Genomic DNA, 18,302 nt, shown 5'->3' with positions numbered 1-18,302 from the left:
GGTCCCTCAGGTAATTATTTAATTACCATATTCATTGCTAAATATTTATTATCTAAAGCACAACAGCAAAAAAGAGAAATGGGAACTCTTGCTTCAATAATTATATCTACTGTGCTGTTACTAAATATATGCTGTGATACCTGCTGTTTTAAAAGTCCATTATACTCTATGCTAGTTTAAGGATTAAAACACAGACTGACATTTGGAATCTCAATTATTAGATAATTAAATTTTCTTTTGGTTCACTGTTCTTTGACTTTAACACAGGTATAGACTTGTGTTATCATCACTACAGTTGGGATGATTCTGTCACCCTCCAAAATTCTTGCTTACTATCATTTGGGGCCACACTTTCCTCCCACCTGGAACCCCTGGCTACTGATGACCCGTTCTCTGCTAATGTTGTTTTCAATATTTACTTTGATAGGATACTCATCCAGATCATCAGGATATTCTGAAAGCAATCGTAGCATTCAAAACACTCATGGTAGGTCATGTTTTAAGTGGAGAATGGTCACTCTTCGTTTTCTGTATTTTGTTCCTGAAAGAATGATTTGTGTGTAATATTTTCTTTATTATGCAAAGGTCTTCAGACCTTTCATGACAGTATTGCAGTGATTGTTTCATGTCATTTTGTCCTCCAAAAATCATGCTTTTCTATGAAAGGTTGCCAGGCTAAAGATATAAAGCAATCACATTTGAAGTCTTGGCCACATTAAGCATTGGTGTGTAGGTGGGGGGTTTCCTTTTGTCTTTGTCTTTACCCCCTTTCCTCACCCTATGTCTGTATAACTCGTCATTCACTGATTGGCATCAGTACTGGAATCAACTATGTCAAAGGGCTTGAGTTTGTTCTTTGCATATGAAAAAGAAATCCTTTATAAAAGGAAAAAAAACTCTATCATCTACTAAATACAATTGCTTTATATAGATTGCTACCAAAGGTACTGAAATCTTGTATCTTGAACATCATGATTAATGTGTGTTCTTGAACCCACTGATGTAAAACAACTTGGTGCCATTTTAAAAGCAAAGAAAATTTTATTTTTGGTGATGGATTAAGTTTAGCTACATTTTTGACATTTCTGTAGCATACTGTTATTTGGATCAATGTTCAGTTATTTTCCTTGCTGTAAGTTTGTGATGCAATGTTTACCATCACCTCATTTATATTGCTGTTAAAAGATCAGTAATTGGCATATCCATGGTTAAACAGCAAGTTGAAGACCAGAGTAAGGTATTAAGTTAACATTGCTGCTGTTGTGCCTTAAAAACAATCAAATCCTGGCAGTTTCACATGGCTCCACCTAATTGAACAGCCCACTGAAACCCATGGCATTTGTTGTAATTTGTTTCTTATTTTTCCTGTGTAAATGGAATATAAAATGCCTCTTTGAAAAAAAAACCTGCTTTTATTTTTGATCATGTAAAACCTGCTTTGGTGGTCGTAGTCTGTTTATTTTTGGTATAGATGCAGGAAGGTATCTTTATAATAAATTTATTTCTTCAAGTCTCCATTTAGCTGAATGAGGCAACAGAGATTTTATGGAAAAATCACTTCCAAAAAGCTATTACATTACAGTCATTTGGAAACAGTAATATAACTAACCATATACTTATTTTTGTATTCAATTTGGAATGAGGGCTGTTAAATTACTCTAAGATAGCCTCACACTTTCTAAAGCAGGGATATATATATATATATATATATATATATATATATATATATATATATATATGTGTGTGTGTGAAGTTCACACTCCACAATTTACTGTTTGCCAGTGTGAACATAAACAGTAAGTTGTTTCTTGGTTTGAATTTTCAGTTTGTCATCATGAAATTCCGTTGTCCTCCTTTTCCTAATCCTTTTGGAAAAGAAAATTAATTTAGTATTTTTTATAGCAATCTAGTATTGCTCCCTCTGCACAGAGCAGAGTGGTGCATATGTTTCATTATAAGCTCAGTTTGGTTCCCTGTGCCATAAAAATGAATTTACATTTTTCTTGCCAGTCTCTTTTCTATAAGTCTTGTAGCTTTTGTTTGTTTGTTTGTTTTTGTTATTATGAGGATGTTACCTTGATGGAAAGTGAAGATATGCTAGAAAAATAAAATTACTTTGTAATAACTAAAGCCCTATTTATACCAAGATAGACAAGATGGCAAGGATCTAGAGCAGGGTACCAATCTACAGATCTAAATCTGTCAGCTGTTTTCCTGCCTGTGCTTTATCTGATTCCACTACTTGTCCTTCTAGACTCTTACAAGGAGGGACAAACAAACCCTTTCTACCCTTCGATCTTTTTTTTGGTGTGTGTGTGGAGCTGGATTGAACCCAGGGCCTTTTGCATGCAAGGCAAGGACTCTACCAACTGAGCTGTATCCCCAGCCCTCTACCCTTCTATTTTGATGCTTTGGTGAAATGAAAAGTAGTTCATCCTCATATAACTTTTAGGAGCTCAAAGCTTGAGACTGAAGATAGTGGATCTTCTGTCTGTCAGGAATGGGTCTGTTCATGGAATTCAAGGTGAAGAATAGTGGGATTCAGTGAATGTGAGAGGCAAATGTCGCACCTTACGTTGATCTTCTGTTAGGTTTGATAACTTTCACTGATCTGTTTCATAAGAATTCCTGTTTTGCAAAAATGTGCTCTGTTTTGGTTCTTTAGGGACAGTGCCAAGATCTGAGAAAGAGAAAACAGCTGGAGTTACAGATACTTTCGGAACCTATTCAGGCATGGGAAGGGGAAGATATTAAAACCTTGGGAAATGTGATTTTTATGTCACAAGTAATGGTGCAGTATGGAACATGTGAGGTAAAGTGCTTTAAATATTAACATTTTCTTCTATGTTTCATATTTTTCTTCCTTTATTTGTCCTTCTATCAAGGACAAATGCTTGAGTATTCAAATCAGAAACTGAACACCCCTTCTTTGCCCAACAGTCTGCTAGGTGCTATGGGAAATAGAGAGAATGAACAAGCTTTGCTTTCAAATAACATACTAAAATAGATTCAAATGCAAATTGCAACTAGAAAACAAACAGCAGTAGGGTCCATAGAAATTCAGAGAAGGGAGCAACCAAAAAGACCTTATAGAGACAGGACTCAAGGAGTAAGATGCTAAAAAGAAAAAGGGAGGATAAAGTAGAGGTCATTTTTATTTCAAGCGAGAACAGGAATGTGACTTTTTTCTGTAGGGCAGTAAGAAAACTAGACTTCGGGCATCAGAGGAAGCATTTTAGACATAGTGAATGAAAGAAAAGGTTAATTGAATCAGGTTTTGAAGAACATTGGACATTGGGCTAGAGCAGTTTAGATTGATGCAGCAGGCAATAGGAAATAATGAAAGATACTGAGTAGCAGAAAAACATAATGAAAGGGCTGTTTGACACTTAATCTGGTGAACACATATATCAGATGAGGATGGGACTAGAAACAGAAAGGGCAACCTGAATGGGAAGTGAGAAGTACCCCCAGCCAAGGTGGTGGTAGAGGTAATAGAGCATAAGAGGCAACTCTGAAACATGCTTAAATGGGAAAGTCAATGGGAATGGGTGACCCATGGGCTAGAGGAGATGATGAATGTAATTTTAGACCTGTTAACTTTCAAGAGACTATAGCTATCCATGTGAAGATGTCTTGTAGGCAGCTGTTGAAATAGTATGGAAATGTGGGTGATAGGTCAGAGTTACAGGCAGAGATTTAGATGTCCCTGACAGATGTGCCTTCCTAGGAGGTAAATATTCAAAGAGAAGCACAGGGGCTGAAGATAGATTATTTCTTTTAAGAAGGGGGTAGGGTAAGGGAGAAAGGTTGATTATGTCACCTGCTATGATTTATCGGGTGTTAGAATTGTCTTCCCTCTCCCAAAACATCTTCCTATATTCCCAGATGTGCCTCTGGCAGAGATTCATTACTTTGGGTTAATAAGCAATCTCATTGAAAATGCAGATACCCTGGGGAAGGTTAATGCAGTGAGTCTAACTATTAGTCATTTCACATCTTTGGGATAAATCCCCTGGGTGAAAGGAGGAGGAACAAATGCCAGAAAAAAGAAAGACAAATAGGAGGGTAGAAAAGAATTGGGGGTTTGTGGTATCATGGAAATTCCTGGAGGAGCACTCGAAAGTTGTCAGCAAGCTGAGTGCTCCAGAAGGTTCAAAGGTCAAGGAATGTGAGAACCAAGAAGAAGCCATTGGATTTTGCTAGAAGGCAGTTATTGATGGCTTTGAGAAAGCAGTAGGGGTGCAGTTAGGGAGGGATCAATGGGAAGAAAATGAAGGCAGCAAGTAATTTGGCAATAAAATGTCAAGAAATGAGATATTATGTATAAGGAGTCACATGGGAAGAGCAAAGCCTTTTAGGACAGCAGATCCACATATGTTAAAGGCAAAAGGGGAAAAGCTTAGTAAAGCATGGGAGGCTGCAGGAGGAAGGAGGAGAGGAGATATATGCAGAAGAAAACTAGATGAGAGAAAGGTTGGTGAGAATGTAGAGCACTTGTTAGAATAGTTAGCCTCTAAGTGTTAACTCTTCTCAAATAGGAGGAGGTGAATACAGACAGGCATGCAGACAATTGTGGCTAAAATGGCTGGGCATGAAAGTCAAATGGAAATTTTGCATTTACCAACTGCATGTCTGTTTAAGGGATTCCAAGAACCCTCATATATGAAGATTCTTCTAATGCTATAAAAATATAGTTAACATTAATGCATTATATGTATCTCAAAAGAGCTGGGAGTGAGGAGTTTGAATGTGCTCACTATAAAGAAATGAGAAAAGTTTAAGATGGTGGATATACTAATTATACTGATTTAATCATTACACAATGTATACATGAAATATAACATTGTACCATATAAATATGTACAATTATTATGTGTAAATAAAAAAACCCCACAAAATTGGGCTGAGGAGTGCAGCTCAGTGCTAGAGTGTGTGTTTAGTATGCGTGAGGCCCTGGGTTTGACCCCCAGCACTATTCATATACAAAACCACAATTTTTAAAAGTGTGTTTACTTCTGTGTTTTATGTGGATATAATTAATTATCCTATTTTTGATGATTAAAAATAATTTTGTGAATAAAAAATTCACATGCATTAGAGCATAACTCAAAAGCCACTTCATGGGCTGGGGGTGTAGCTCAGTGGTAGGGCCTCTGCTAGTATGTGTAAATCCTTGGGTTCAATCTCTAGTATCACAAAAAAAAAAAAAAAAAAAAGAAAGAAAAAAAAGTAAGAAACCAATTCTTTTGCCACTTTTCAAAGTAAAATTGTATTTTTGTTTTGTGAATTTAGAGACTTATTTGTGCCCAGGCCTAGCTCATTGCACTGGCTACATAAACTGTTGACCTCTCAGGCTTATGTATTTGGGAAACAAGCGTGGTTATTTGTATTTAACTTTATGTTTAAGAAGGAGAGAGAAATTGTGTGTTTATGTCCATGTGAAAGTATAATTAAACTAGTTTTGTGCTTTGAGGCTGAGTATGTTTTTTTTAAAATCTAAAATTCTTAATAAAAATGACCAATTTCTATTCTCCATTTAATATTTTCATTCCACCACAGGAAAAAGAGGAGCGATACCTTATGTTATTTTCAAATGTCTTGCTAATGTTATCTGCAAGTCCTCGGATGAGTGGCTTTATCTATCAGGTTAGTAGATTTCATATAAAACAAATGGCAGGACCCACATGAAATAGGCTTCCATTCAGACATAATGTCTCCACTATGGCATTAAAAGCTTAAGCCAGCAAAGGCAGGCAGAATGTTCTGATCCTTCATTGTAATTAAACAGCTTATCAGAACAGATGTTCATTAGATCAAAGACCTTTGTGTTAGTAATGAGTTTGTCCTGAATATCTATTGGTCTGCTTCTGAACTGGGTTTTGAATGTATAAATAGAAATCTAAGTCTACAGTTGGATAAATTAGCAGCAATATTTTATAGGTCCATATCATTATTGGTGAGAAAATACAGAGCTGGCACCTGCTCCTGTGATTGTCTTATTACAGTCACATCACATAATTTGGGTATCTAAGATGCAAGTCATTAAACTCCTTAGGAAATTAAACTTCCCTCAGTGTGCTCCCAAGATACAGAGTGTTATAAGTTATTAGTGCCTGTTATATCCTGGCCCGACCATGGCAAATTTTCATAAAATTGAGCCTTTTCTTTGTTTACTACTTCATGTGAAAACGTGTTCAAAAAGTAAATCTTTTTGTAAATCCTGATCTTATTGTTTAGGGTGTGTTAGGCAAACACAACCCTTGTTTCCTCTTTGCTTCCTTGTCTGATTAAAATTTTAAACAAGGAAACATTATCTATCAACAGGCTAGAGAAATATATCTACCTGTAATTCAGCAGTGATTTCAGAGAGGACCAAAGAATCTAAGAGAGATATATAAAATCATAGAATTAATGGGAATCTACTTTTTTTTCTGGTAGGGAAAAATATCAATACCAGGAATGGTGGTGACTAGATTAGATGAAATTGAAGGGAATGACTGCACATTTGAAATCACAGGTAGGTAATTTTCACTTTTTCATGCAGCTACTTCAAATCTTTTTGGGGATGAAGTGGAGTTTAAATAAATAAATGCAATTATTTTCTGTTATACAGTCCATGAGAAAATTTTATGTGGACATGGCACAGTATATTCCATTTCTTGGAATAACTAGGATACAGTGATAGAACAGAGAAGTCACCTGGTCATTTAAAAGCCTTGGCTTTGCCATTAGTTTCAATCTTCCCTTGCATAAGAGCTACTGGTGAGAGCTAAAGAATAACAAAATGGACTGATGTAAATGTAATTTTCTCTCTCTCTCTGTCATCTATTTCCTAGTGGCAGAGGATCCAAAGATGTAGACTTTTACCAGCAATCTTAATATCCCCCTATGAATTAGCAAGATCTGGTTATGTTTCAAAAAAGTGCTAAAAAGCCATGAAACTTTCTTCACAATTTGAGCAAAATGGCAGATCTTGATAATGCTCTCTGACATTTTGGGCTGTTATTCCTTTTGCCAGGCCTGTGTGATTTACATATAATGACTGCACTTTTTGCACTGATGTGGTTCAGCAGCTAAGACTGGGATAATGACCCCTGGCCTTACCAGTACTCTTCTTTCCCAATAGAAAGCATATAATTTGGTATTTGCCCAAATCTTATTCTGACTTTAATATTGGGGGATCCAGTACAAGAGCCTCACTTTAGACTATGAACTAAATGCACATTCTGCTTAAATTTTTGGATTGCTATTTTGTTCATAGTGAGGTTTTACACTACTTCTAAGAATCTGTAAGTGGAAGAAATCAAGTACAGTTTTATAAAGCAGACATGAATATTTATTTACTTTCTTATCATAGCTTATCTATTCCTAATATAGAAGTTTGAAAGGGTTATCCATGAATATGAAGACCTCAGAAAATAGACACCCAAGTCTTAGTTGCATGAGGTATATTTATGAATGAGACAAACTCAAGGTTTTCCTTGCCTTTTCTTTTCAAATGTTCACAATCGGATGATGCAGGTAACATAGTAGAGAGAGTTGTGGTCCATTGCAACAATAGCCAGGACTTCCAGGAATGGCTGGAGCAGCTGTCCAGACTGACTAAAGGACCTGCCTCTGGTGGTTCATTATCCAAAACATCATCATCGTCATGTAGTGCTCATTCCGTAAGTAGTCCATTTTTTCTGCCCAGGAATGCTTACTTCAGATCTTGCCTGCTGAACACTTAATACGAAGCAGTGAGCACAACCTTCGTCTTTGGTTAGTCTTTCATTCATAGATTTCGAAGTACAGTTAAACCTCACTAATTCTGATTTCTCATTGTGAGGCTCATCCAAATTAATAAAAAGTTTCATTTAGAGGTGTGCAGTTTTGTTTGACAGTATTCAGATTCTCCAAATAACTACTAGCCAAGTGTTTTCAACCGAAAGTCCTGCTAAGATGTTTTCATGATCAACAAAACTTACTTTGTTTAGCAACTGTTATTTTCATATTAATAATATGCTGAGTCAAACAAATAGCTTATTTCCCTAAGAACTTAAACATTTCCATGTAACCTCACTCATGCTATCACATTTGCTCAATAACCTTCTTCAAAGATAAACTTTCAGTGTTGTCTTCCTCTGAGTTCCTGCATTTAGAATTCATGAAAATTGAATTGATGAGATTTTACTGTACTTGTTGAGTGAAATGGAAGATATGCTGTGTTGTCTGTTAACACTCAAACCCGTGATGCTAAAATTCCTATTTTGAGCACTGTGCATTGTGGTGGTAGAACATGGGCTTTGGCCTCAGATCTGTGTTCAAATCTTGACTTTGCCAACTACTAGCTAGATTTCAATTGCTGAGTCTGTGCTGTATGTTGTTCTGATAAAATAACCTATTTAAACACCTGTTTGAGTTCTAAACACATCAATGAACTCAAATGTTGCCTGGTACACAACTTTCCTCTCTTCTAGAGGGGAGAACCTTCTGACTTCAACGAAATTGCAGAAGAGAGAGAGAAAGGACAGGATCATGGGATGTTGAGTCAATTTGTGCTATTCTTTAGAGACCCCATAATCTTGAGTGGAAAGTGCCAGTTCTCAAACTGGAGACTTTTGTTTCCCCATCATTTCCTTTCTCTGGCTGGCTTTGCTGACCCAATGAAGTGATTGTGGTTGTCTTACTGTGTGACCCAAGGTCGGGTTCAGATGGCAGATTGCCAACATCTCATAAGACGTTTTCCCAGTCTTTTAGCTCTACTGGACAGCCCCGAGGACCCTTGGAGCCTCCTCAAATTATAAAACCGTGGAGTTTAAGTTGTCTACGACCTGCACCTCCACTTAGACCATCAGCAGCCCTAGGTTATAAAGAGGTAATTTTGATACATATGGTATAAAATGCTTCTGACAAGCTAATCTTGTAGCTTATTCCAAACAGTTCTGTGAGAATGTGCTAGAATGTACGATAGGTGATATATGTTAGTTAATCTTGAATTACCAGGCTCGGTGATTTTTTTTTGTTTCTTAATTTTCTATTTCCATTTTGTCCATCTACAAAAGTTTATCAGATACCTACATGGTTAATGTGCACTGCCTGAATTTTTCCAACCTCCTCCTGAAGTGCCTCTGGTTTACCTTTATGTGATTGTGAGAATTCTTTAAGATAGTTAACCATGTACACACATCTCAAATGAGAGCCACTTTATTTGGAGTTGAATTTTCAACAAAACAGACCCAATTCTGTATTTTGGAGCATTTTGACCTATTAAGCCAAATCAGGAAAGTGTTATAGGAGCAGGCCATGAGTTCAAACTATGAAAATAATATTTACTGCAGTGGGAATGGGAAAAGAATTCAATGGAAGAAATGTCTTTTTAAAGAGAGGTTTCTTGTCAACAACCTTAAGGGTCATTGGACATCTGAGTAGGTGGGATTTCAAGGTGGTGGTGTTTTTTTTCTCTCATAGTTGCAGTTAGGTCAGTCACTAGCTTCTATAACTGTGTGGAGTGTTAGTTTTTCCATATAGTGGGATTTTTTTCTCCCTCTAACCAATTTCTTATAGTTTTAGCTTTCAGAATAAGTGCTTGTTTATTAATATCTGTTTTTTAAATAGGTCTCATTGAGGGAAGAATAAGTTTGTGACAGTTATGATATAAGCTTTAGAATTATACTGCAAAGGCAGCATATCAAATGTGTGTTTCAGTGGATGATGCAGACTTAGCTCAATTTTGAGTATGTTTTGATTTTAACCACCATGCTTCTGCTTTGATTAATTGTTGCCTCCAACTCTTAGTGTAGTAAAAATAGAACAATGTATGAACATTGGAGGAGATTTTTTTGGACACTTTTGACCCAACACAATAGGAGAGAAAATGCTTGAGTTGAATCTGAATTGTTCACCTCTATTCAGAATTTGGCCAGAAAACTGTCCCATAGATTTGCTTTGGAAGTTAACCTGAAATTCCTGCAATCATCTACTTTTCTTCTTTGATTACCTAAAGCAGGAGTGCCACTTCCTAGTTATGTAGGTCCCCTTTTCAATGCTGGATAATTTATAGTTGTCAGTTATTAAATTCAGTGCAGGGGTGAGCTTTGAAGTGTACAGTTGACTTAATCCTTCACATAACTAATCTATTAAAACTAAGGCATGATCACTTTGTTTCTGCTGGAGAAAGAGATTTATTAATATACTCTTACTATGCAGTGTGTATTTCAGTTATTTTCAGTTTTCGTTATTCTTCACAGTACTGTATTCTTTGGACTTCTGCATGATGAAATTGCACCTGAAACTAATGTGGGAAATGTGATGATATTCTTTCTGTGTAATTTATGATAACACTAACATTTCAAATGTTGTTTTAGAATTATTGATAAATGGATTTGGTCATTATAACCATCGACCTCTCACGCTCATCTTCTCTTTCTTTACATATTCATTTTAGAGGATGTCTTATATCTTAAAGGTAAGGGTAGAACAATATCTTTGGCTTACAGAGACATATGTTGTGCTGTAACCTTTAATGAACGAAGCTTTGCTTTATGCTTGTTTTGTCCCTTGTTATAATTGGTGGCTCAAATATGAAGATGCGATTCTGACATGTAAGTACTTTCTTCAAAAAGCAGGCTTGTGAGAGACACATAAAAAAGTATCATCTTCTATGTAATGCTTAAAAGGTCCATTTCCTGTTTTTTTAAATACTGTTTTTTCCTCTTATTTTTGTCACATGTGAGTTTTTCATGTCTGTCTGTTTTTAAGCCTAAGTGGATCACTGTGGCTAAGCAAAAGGAATGAAATTCTTTGTTTAATATATTTTCTTTCTTTCTTTTTTCTAATTTGTTATATATGACAGCATTATACATTTCAATTCATAGTACACATATAGAGCATAATTTTTCATGTCTCTAGTTGTATACAAAGTAGAGTCACACCATTCAGGTCTTCATATATGTACTTATTTCAGGTCTTCATACATGTACTTAGGGTAATGATGTCCATCTCATTCCACCATCTTTCCTACCCCCATACCCCCTCCCTTCTCCTCCCTTCCCTCTGCCCTATCTAGAGTTCCTCCATTCCTCCCATGCTCCAACCCCCATCCCCTTTATGGATCATCCTCATATCAGAGAAAACATTTGGCATTGTTTAATATATTTTAAAATACTAATGATCATCTATGTATCACATATGTACATTGCATGGAAGATTGGGATAAGGTAATCATGACAGTTTTTCCCTAATGTAAGATTTAATCCATTTGCTTGGATATTGACAATGAGCACTCTTTTTCAATTTTCTCTTCATTCTTAAAGCAAAAGCAAATTTAGTCATTCCCTTCTCCACTGTCTACTAATTTAAAGTATGGCTTTATACATATATAGGTCAGCTTGTCTGTCGGTATATTACTCCTAACCCAATCATTTATTGGAAAATCCTTCACTTGGCTCTTCTCTCTGAGTTTGGAAAAATTACTTAATCTCTCTGTCTTAATATTTCCCATTTGACAAATGAACATTATATTTTTTGTGGTGCTGTTGCTAAAAATACTCTTAAAAGTAGTTTTGAAGCTCTTTGAAAAGTGATAAATTCTATATTATTAGCCACAATTATTATTTAATTCCCTTCAAATGGTATCAGTGGGGAACATAAACCAATTTAAAAATATTATTATTTTTTTCTAGGGTTGGTACCTATTACTTTCTCTGCAGATGGTACCCTAAAGGCATTTGGCCTCATCTTTAGTAGACTGTCTCCATTCTTATTCTCATTGTTATGGCACTTGAGAGGATAATATCATCGCCTGTATTTTATCTAACCTTGTAGAGTTTATTTGAGTAATTTTTATTATGTAAAGTATTAAATTTTGATGCACTCCTAACTATCCAAATAAGAGAAAGGTATTCTATTGTGTTTAATTTGCTCTATTTTAATTTGAATTTGGGAGAGAATTTTAATTCATTAAGAGAACTTTATCCTTACAGGAGTCCAGTAAAAGCCCCAAAACAATGAAGAAGTTTCTTCATAAAAGAAAGACTGAGAGAAAACCATCAGAGGAGGAATATGTAATTAGAAAAAGTATGTGTTTTGTATTTTCTGAAAGTTATTTATGGATGAACTAACATGAGAATTTTTTCAAAGCACATGATCAGAGCAATTTGTTCTTGGCATCATCAGTTACATAAATGCATAGGTTTGGTCATCTCTACTAAGACTTTTAAATAAGTACTTCTTGTCATCTTAGGCAGACATCATCTATTTTTATGACACCGAACATTTTGCCCCACCTGGTTTAGAACTGCTAGCGGGACCCATTTGCTAAGGATACAATATTTCTTCCTCTTAGTTTCTGATGGCTGAAATGTTTTCCTGTACAGTGTAGACTAAATAGATCTGAATACTGAAGCCTTTCAGGAAGTCTAAAGCTCAGTGATGTTTTCCGTCAAGGAATTGGCCTGCTGACATCTAGAAAGAGGGCTTTATTTAGAGGCAAGCTGCAAAGCCAGTTAGCCAATCATACATACCTATTTGGCTATAATACTGTGGACAAGGTACTTTGAGACTCATGTAAAAAAAGCAAGTCTCAAACAGGTGGTAGTACTATGTGCATTAGTAAAAATTATAGTTTTGATGAATTCTTGCTGGATTCTAACTTCTGCATGCCTCATCCCCCACATACACCTTGAGTATTTTCATCAACTTATTAACAGGGTGCCTTCCAGTCATTTTAAGAATGAGTTGGGGAGATGGGTGAGAAGAGGGAGAGTCAATGAATATGCCAGCTGGTTGGAAATATGGATGGGGGTTAATGTGGAAAGTTTTCTAGAGAAGTTGAGCCTTGAAATTTGAAGGAGAGGAAGGCTGTGGTATATTGGATGAGAGCTGAAGCCAGTATCAAGTCCACACTGTGATTTTGGCCTCCAAGAGATGGCAAACAGGACTCTCCAATTTAGAGTTCTGGGCTGCAGGAGCAGGCCTCTCTCAGTGCAGAGCTCTGTGGGGTTGCTATCACTCTTCTCTAGCATGAGGATCTAATAGTTGTTTCTACTGCCTTTTAGAAACATTACTCATCAGAGAGGTTGGTCCTTGGTGGTGAAGTGTGCTGCATCATTTTGAGGGTTCAGAAGCATTGATCTATGAAGTCCTTTTTAATTCAATTTGACAGGTACAGCTGCTCTGGAAGAAGATGCTCAGATTCTTAAGGTGATCGAAGCCTACTGCACCAGCGCCAATTTTCAACAAGGTAATGCCTCAACTAGATTCTTTCAAACTACTTTCTCTAATGACTGGTGTTTCTTCCTTTACTGCCTACTGTCTCTTAGAAGAGAGGGGGGGGGGAGAGGGAGGAGGGAGGGAGAGGGAGGGAGGGAGGGGCAATGCACATGGGGTTGCAGGGTGTGGAAAGCAGGTGACTGAGTGCAGAGGAACGGTGCAGGACTGCATCTTTCAGATAAGGCGGTTTTAGCTACTGAGCGGTTTGTTTACCACTGTTGCTTTTCACCCAGAGAGAAAGAGATGCAAGAGGGAAAAAGTTGGAGGTGATCGAAATGAGAACAATTTGAAAAAGCCATTCATTCTCCTTTGAAGTACACAGATATCTGCACCAGCACTAGTTAGGAATTAAAGAGCCCAGAGACTCAGTTCCTGTGTCTGTGAACTGATGCTAATCTCATGTTAGAGGCAGATTTGGAAAGGAAGTCAAAATACTATCTTTGATCAGCTGCATTTTAAATAAACAATGCTTCACCAGAATCAAGTTTCAAAGTTTCTCTGAAAATCTGGATATGTAGCAGTGTAGCAGTGTAGCAGGGCTGTTCAAAATGTATGAGATTGATCAGGGAGCTCTGAGGTGAGGTTATTTCCCTACACAACTTGCAGGCTACAAAATGAAAGCTGGATTATGTTTTCTGATGCTTTATAAAAGCCAGGTCACATGGATAATGTCTTTTGTCTGCCATTATCATAGACATTCAAGATACTGATTGTGAGGTTTTCACATTTGCATAAGAAACAAATGCCCCACAATGCTCCATTTGAACAGCCACTTATCAATCACTTGGTGTGGGAGGGGACTTTTTAGGCAGACTGCTTTCACATATTCTTTCAAAGTATCTGAGTCTGTCAAGAGGAAAGCATTCCACATGGAAGTCAACCATTTGACCATGAAGGGACACTTTCTGCTTCACAGACAAAACCTGGCTGTGACTTCAGGCATGCCCAGTTTTGAAAACAAGTTTGGAGGATGCAGAAGAAAAAAGTCAGAGCAGTTTTTATTGTGAAAGTTAGGAGTACAAGGGAGACAAGCAGACACCAGAAGGAGCATATTCCTATAGAATCTGACCTCATCTCTGTCCCCCACCACTTCTTTTCACTTCCATAGTGTTCACCCATCTACTCACAGGCGAAGGTATAAGCAGGTGTCCTAGCCTGAATATAGCCACGTTTATGCCCCTTCTCCTTAGCCTCTCTTTTGCATATTTGACAGATGCCAAGCCCAGTCAGATGTCCTGTTTCCCGGGAACTGACTGCTCTTTGTTTTTGCTGCATTTATTTATCAGTTAGCCAGTCTTCTGTACACTTATTATGTATCTACAAAGTGCTATTCCCTGGAGAATGTAGAGACACATCTCACCTCATGAAAGCAGGGCATGATCAAGTGAAGGCAGTGAGTTTACACAACTCTGAAGGAACTTGGCCAGCATCTCAGAGAGACCAAGGATTAAGCACTTGAGCTCATAGAGGAAGGATTCAGAAAGAGGAGGAAGTTGAAGATTCAGGAGAGCTGTTTGGTCAGGCCTCCATGTCTGTTTTGTCACCTTTACTGTGCCATTGCCTGGAGACAGTCTGAGCAGAGAGAAGTGTGGACACTTGAAGCTTTTCTGCTGGCATGATGATCTCATTCTACCCTGGATCAAAATAGTCTTAAGTGGCTGGGCATGGTGGCACATGCCTGTAATCCCAGTGGCTCTGGAGGCTGAAGCAAGAGGACTGCAAATTCAAAGCCAGTCTCAGCAACAGTGAGGCGCTAAGCAACTCAGTGAGACCCTGTCTCTAATAAAATACAAAAAGGGGCTGGGGATGCAGCTTAGTGGTTAAGTTCCCCTAAGTTCAACTCCCTGTACCCCCCAAAAAACAGTTTAAGTGACCCACCATTCCCCTTTAGGACCACAAAGAGAAGAAATGAGCAGGAATGCTGCTTCTGGAACCCTTCAAGAGCATTGTGTCTAATGCAGTGCTGCTTTCAACCTGAACTTTATTAAAATTATAGAATAGCATAGCATAGGATGTGGTGTGAATGTCCTAGAGAACTGCAGGCATGGAGCAATTGCTAGTTAGCTCTTTGCTGTAGCGGGCAAAACAGGAAACTCTGGGAGTCTTGATTGAGAACGGCTATTACAGTGATCATTTCATGTTATTTTTCCTGAATGCAAAATGCCCCCTCCAAATTAAGTAATATATTTTAGCATTTAGAATTTCTTGTGCCAGGAAAAATAGTCAGCAAATATTCATCTCTGAATACAAGGTAGCAGGATGCTATGAACAAAGACCCAACCGTAATGATAGTGGAAAAGAACTAATTCTTACAAGTAATCTTTGCTAGTCACTTATCCCTCTTGCAACCCTCATTTGTAGGTGCTCGCAAAGATTCTGTTCCACAAGTCTTACTCCCCGAGGAAGAGAAACTCATCATTGAAGAAACCAGAAGCAATGGCCAGACCATAATTGAAGAAAAGTGAGTAGAGCAGGTGACATCTTTCCTGTTTTGTCCAGGGGCTGGAAAGAAAGTCAAGTACTCTGCTGAGCATGCAGTTGGGGGCCTTGGGAGGGATATCTCCCTTACAAAGGGAAGGAAACATGGGGAAGGAATGGTGGAGGGACCAAAATCCTCCAGACCAATTCCATTTGCAGCCAGCTCCCCCAGAAAGTAATGTGCTTCAGAGTACCCAAGAGTTCAGTGCTCTGGAAGGTATATAGGAATGCCATAGCTGTGATTTCCCTGCCTACAGGGGTGCCTCTCACATTTTTTGAGTCAGGGCTAGTCTTTCACATTGTTGACCTCAAAGTCCTACAGTAATCCAGTGAGACAAACATGATTCTCACCACTTTTCCAGATGAGGAAGCTGAGATTCAGGGAAATTAAGTCTCTGATTTACCTTTCACAGAAGTAAGTATGACTTGGAGGATAGATACCTTATGGCTCATAAAATAAATACAAAGTAGTTAAAATTAATTTGTTTAATCTTGAGTCATTTCTGAAGTCAGACCTGAATTTGCACAAGATAGCATATTTCAAAGTGCTTCACATCATTATGTATTCTTACATCTGGTGTATAAAGTGATATGGCAGAAATGGTAAAGCACTTGGGCTGGGGTTGTGGCTCAGTGGTGGAGTGCTCACTTGCATGTGTGAGGCACTGGGTTCCATCACCAGCACCACATCAAAATAAATAAATAAAATAAAGATATTGTGTCCATCTACAATTAAAAGAGAGAGAGAGAGAGAGAGAGAGAGAGAGAGAGAGAGAGAGAGAGCGAGAGAGCGCACGCGCGCGAGAGAGCGAGAACGTGCATGCACGCCCAGGCCTGGTTCAACTCTTGATTCTGCTACTCATTAGTTGTATGACCTGGGGCTACTTCCTTCACCTCTCTGGACTTGTTTCCTCATATGTACAATATGAATGATAGCAATGCTTTTAAAGTTGTTATATGAACAATTATAGTTAAGTATAAAAGCTAGTACTCAGTACATAAATATAATAATAATAAATTTTATTATATCTATATTAGTCTTCACAATTTTCCTAGGGTTTCAGGGAATGTGGTTTTTATCCCCATTTTATATGCAAAGAAACTAAGGCCAAGAGAAGATGAGAAGGAAGCTGGTTACCCAAAGTTAAAAGACTAGTAAGTGGCAGGATCTGAACTGGAATATAGATCTCTAAACTCCTTGTTCAGGGATAGAGCCTGAGAAGAAAGACTGCTTCACAGCTTATCCAGGGTACTTCCTCATTTTTTGTAACATATGAAATAGTCCAGAAATAATGCCCTGATTTTGTGTCATGTGAGGTCAGTTATGGTCAGGTAAGTGAAAAAGGCAATGGTTTAGCAGAGCTACTGTAGTATGGACAGGGCCTTCTGACACTTCTCATTATACATTAAGTGATATTCATTCCTGCCTTAAAGCCACAGAAATCCAAACCTTATGATGGGAATCTAAAAAGTTAAACTCATAGAAGCAGAGGAATGGTTGCTGGAAGCTGTCATGGTGTAGAGGAAATGGGAACTTGTTGGTCAAAGGGTATGAAGTTTTGGTTAGGCAGGATCAGTACATTTTAGTAGACTTCATGTACAGCATGGGGTCTAAATTAACAATACAGTACTATATATTTGGAGTGTTCTAAGAGAGTAGATTATAAGTGTTCTCACCAGACACCTTAAATAATACAATTTTTATTTGTTAATTATATTTCAAGGTGGGAAAAACTTTATGATAGTCTAAGTCTCTTGTTTTCTGGTTATACAAGCTGGGAGTAGCCAAGGAGGAGGGAATTACAGAGAAGGTGCATTACATGGCTCTGGAATGCAGCAGTTGTTCTTCAATGAAAAGAAAGCAAGTACTAGTCAGGGCAGTCCCATTCCCCACTGGCTAGAGAAATACTGCTTCCCAGGATCCATATGTTTATGGAGTTCAGTATTACTTAATTGTATGTTGGTGCCAGTCATTCATCTGTGAATTTTCTCTTTATGTTCTAGAAGCCTCGTTGATACTGTTTATGCCTTGAAGGATGAAGTCAAAGAACTGAAGCAGGTAATAAAATTAAAAGTAATTTTCTCTGATAACAGAACCTCTCCATCTTCCTTGCTCCCCACTGGGAGATGCTGTCAGGAAAGGCCCAGGAGCAAGGTGGTAAGGGGCAATTTTTATTTTCCTTGTGTCATCAAGGTGGGTTTTATTGATTTTGCCATGTGGCCTGGAGTTTAGATTTCTGAGGCTTAGTTATATTCCTACTTATCAGTTTGAAATAGGGTTCCAAACTTAGTTATGATTATTTTGATTTGACATCTGTAAACAGAGCTTCAGAAAAGGCATATCAATCAATTGTGTGTGTGTGTGTGTGTGTGTGTGTGTGTGTGTTAGTCAGCTTTTCATTGCTGTGACCAAAATACCTGACAAGAACAACTTAGGGGAAGTTTATTTTGGGCTCATGATTTTGGAGGTCTCAGTCTATGGTCTACTAACTCCACTGCTTTGGGCCTGAGTGAAGCTGAATATCATAGTGGAAGAGCCTACTGGAGGAAAGCTGTTCAGCTCATAGCAG

At 37.7% G+C, this 18,302-nt stretch overlaps 1 protein-coding gene across 6 annotated transcripts in view; it reads left to right on the top strand.

Annotated features, from left to right (window-relative positions):
- Nucleotides 1–18,302, top strand: part of Arhgef6 (Rac/Cdc42 guanine nucleotide exchange factor 6) — a 113,802-nt gene that overhangs the window by 91,660 nt on the left and 3,840 nt on the right. For 3 of the 6 annotated variants that reach the window (XM_027940163.2, XM_071606679.1, XM_071606680.1), the window contains 11 exons: nucleotides 428–487; nucleotides 2,666–2,812; nucleotides 5,563–5,649; nucleotides 6,442–6,520; nucleotides 7,525–7,670; nucleotides 8,735–8,860; nucleotides 10,430–10,450; nucleotides 11,967–12,060; nucleotides 13,148–13,225; nucleotides 15,616–15,715; nucleotides 17,737–17,791. In XM_027940163.2, coding sequence (XP_027795964.1) covers nucleotides 428–487; nucleotides 2,666–2,812; nucleotides 5,563–5,649; nucleotides 6,442–6,520; nucleotides 7,525–7,670; nucleotides 8,735–8,860; nucleotides 10,430–10,450; nucleotides 11,967–12,060; nucleotides 13,148–13,225; nucleotides 15,616–15,715; nucleotides 17,737–17,791 — 993 coding nt within the window. The remainder of the gene's footprint in view (nucleotides 1–427; nucleotides 488–2,665; nucleotides 2,813–5,562; nucleotides 5,650–6,441; nucleotides 6,521–7,524; nucleotides 7,671–8,734; nucleotides 8,861–10,429; nucleotides 10,451–11,966; nucleotides 12,061–13,147; nucleotides 13,226–15,615; nucleotides 15,716–17,736; nucleotides 17,792–18,302) is intronic. The other 3 variants (XM_071606677.1, XM_071606676.1, XM_071606678.1) reach the window with 3 other exon arrangements.

This window comes from Marmota flaviventris, chromosome X, assembly GCF_047511675.1.
Source record: "Marmota flaviventris isolate mMarFla1 chromosome X, mMarFla1.hap1, whole genome shotgun sequence".
NCBI lineage: Eukaryota > Metazoa > Chordata > Mammalia > Rodentia > Sciuridae > Marmota > Marmota flaviventris.
The sequence above is the reverse complement of the archived record's forward strand: the minus strand, read 5'-3'. Positions and strand labels throughout refer to the sequence as shown.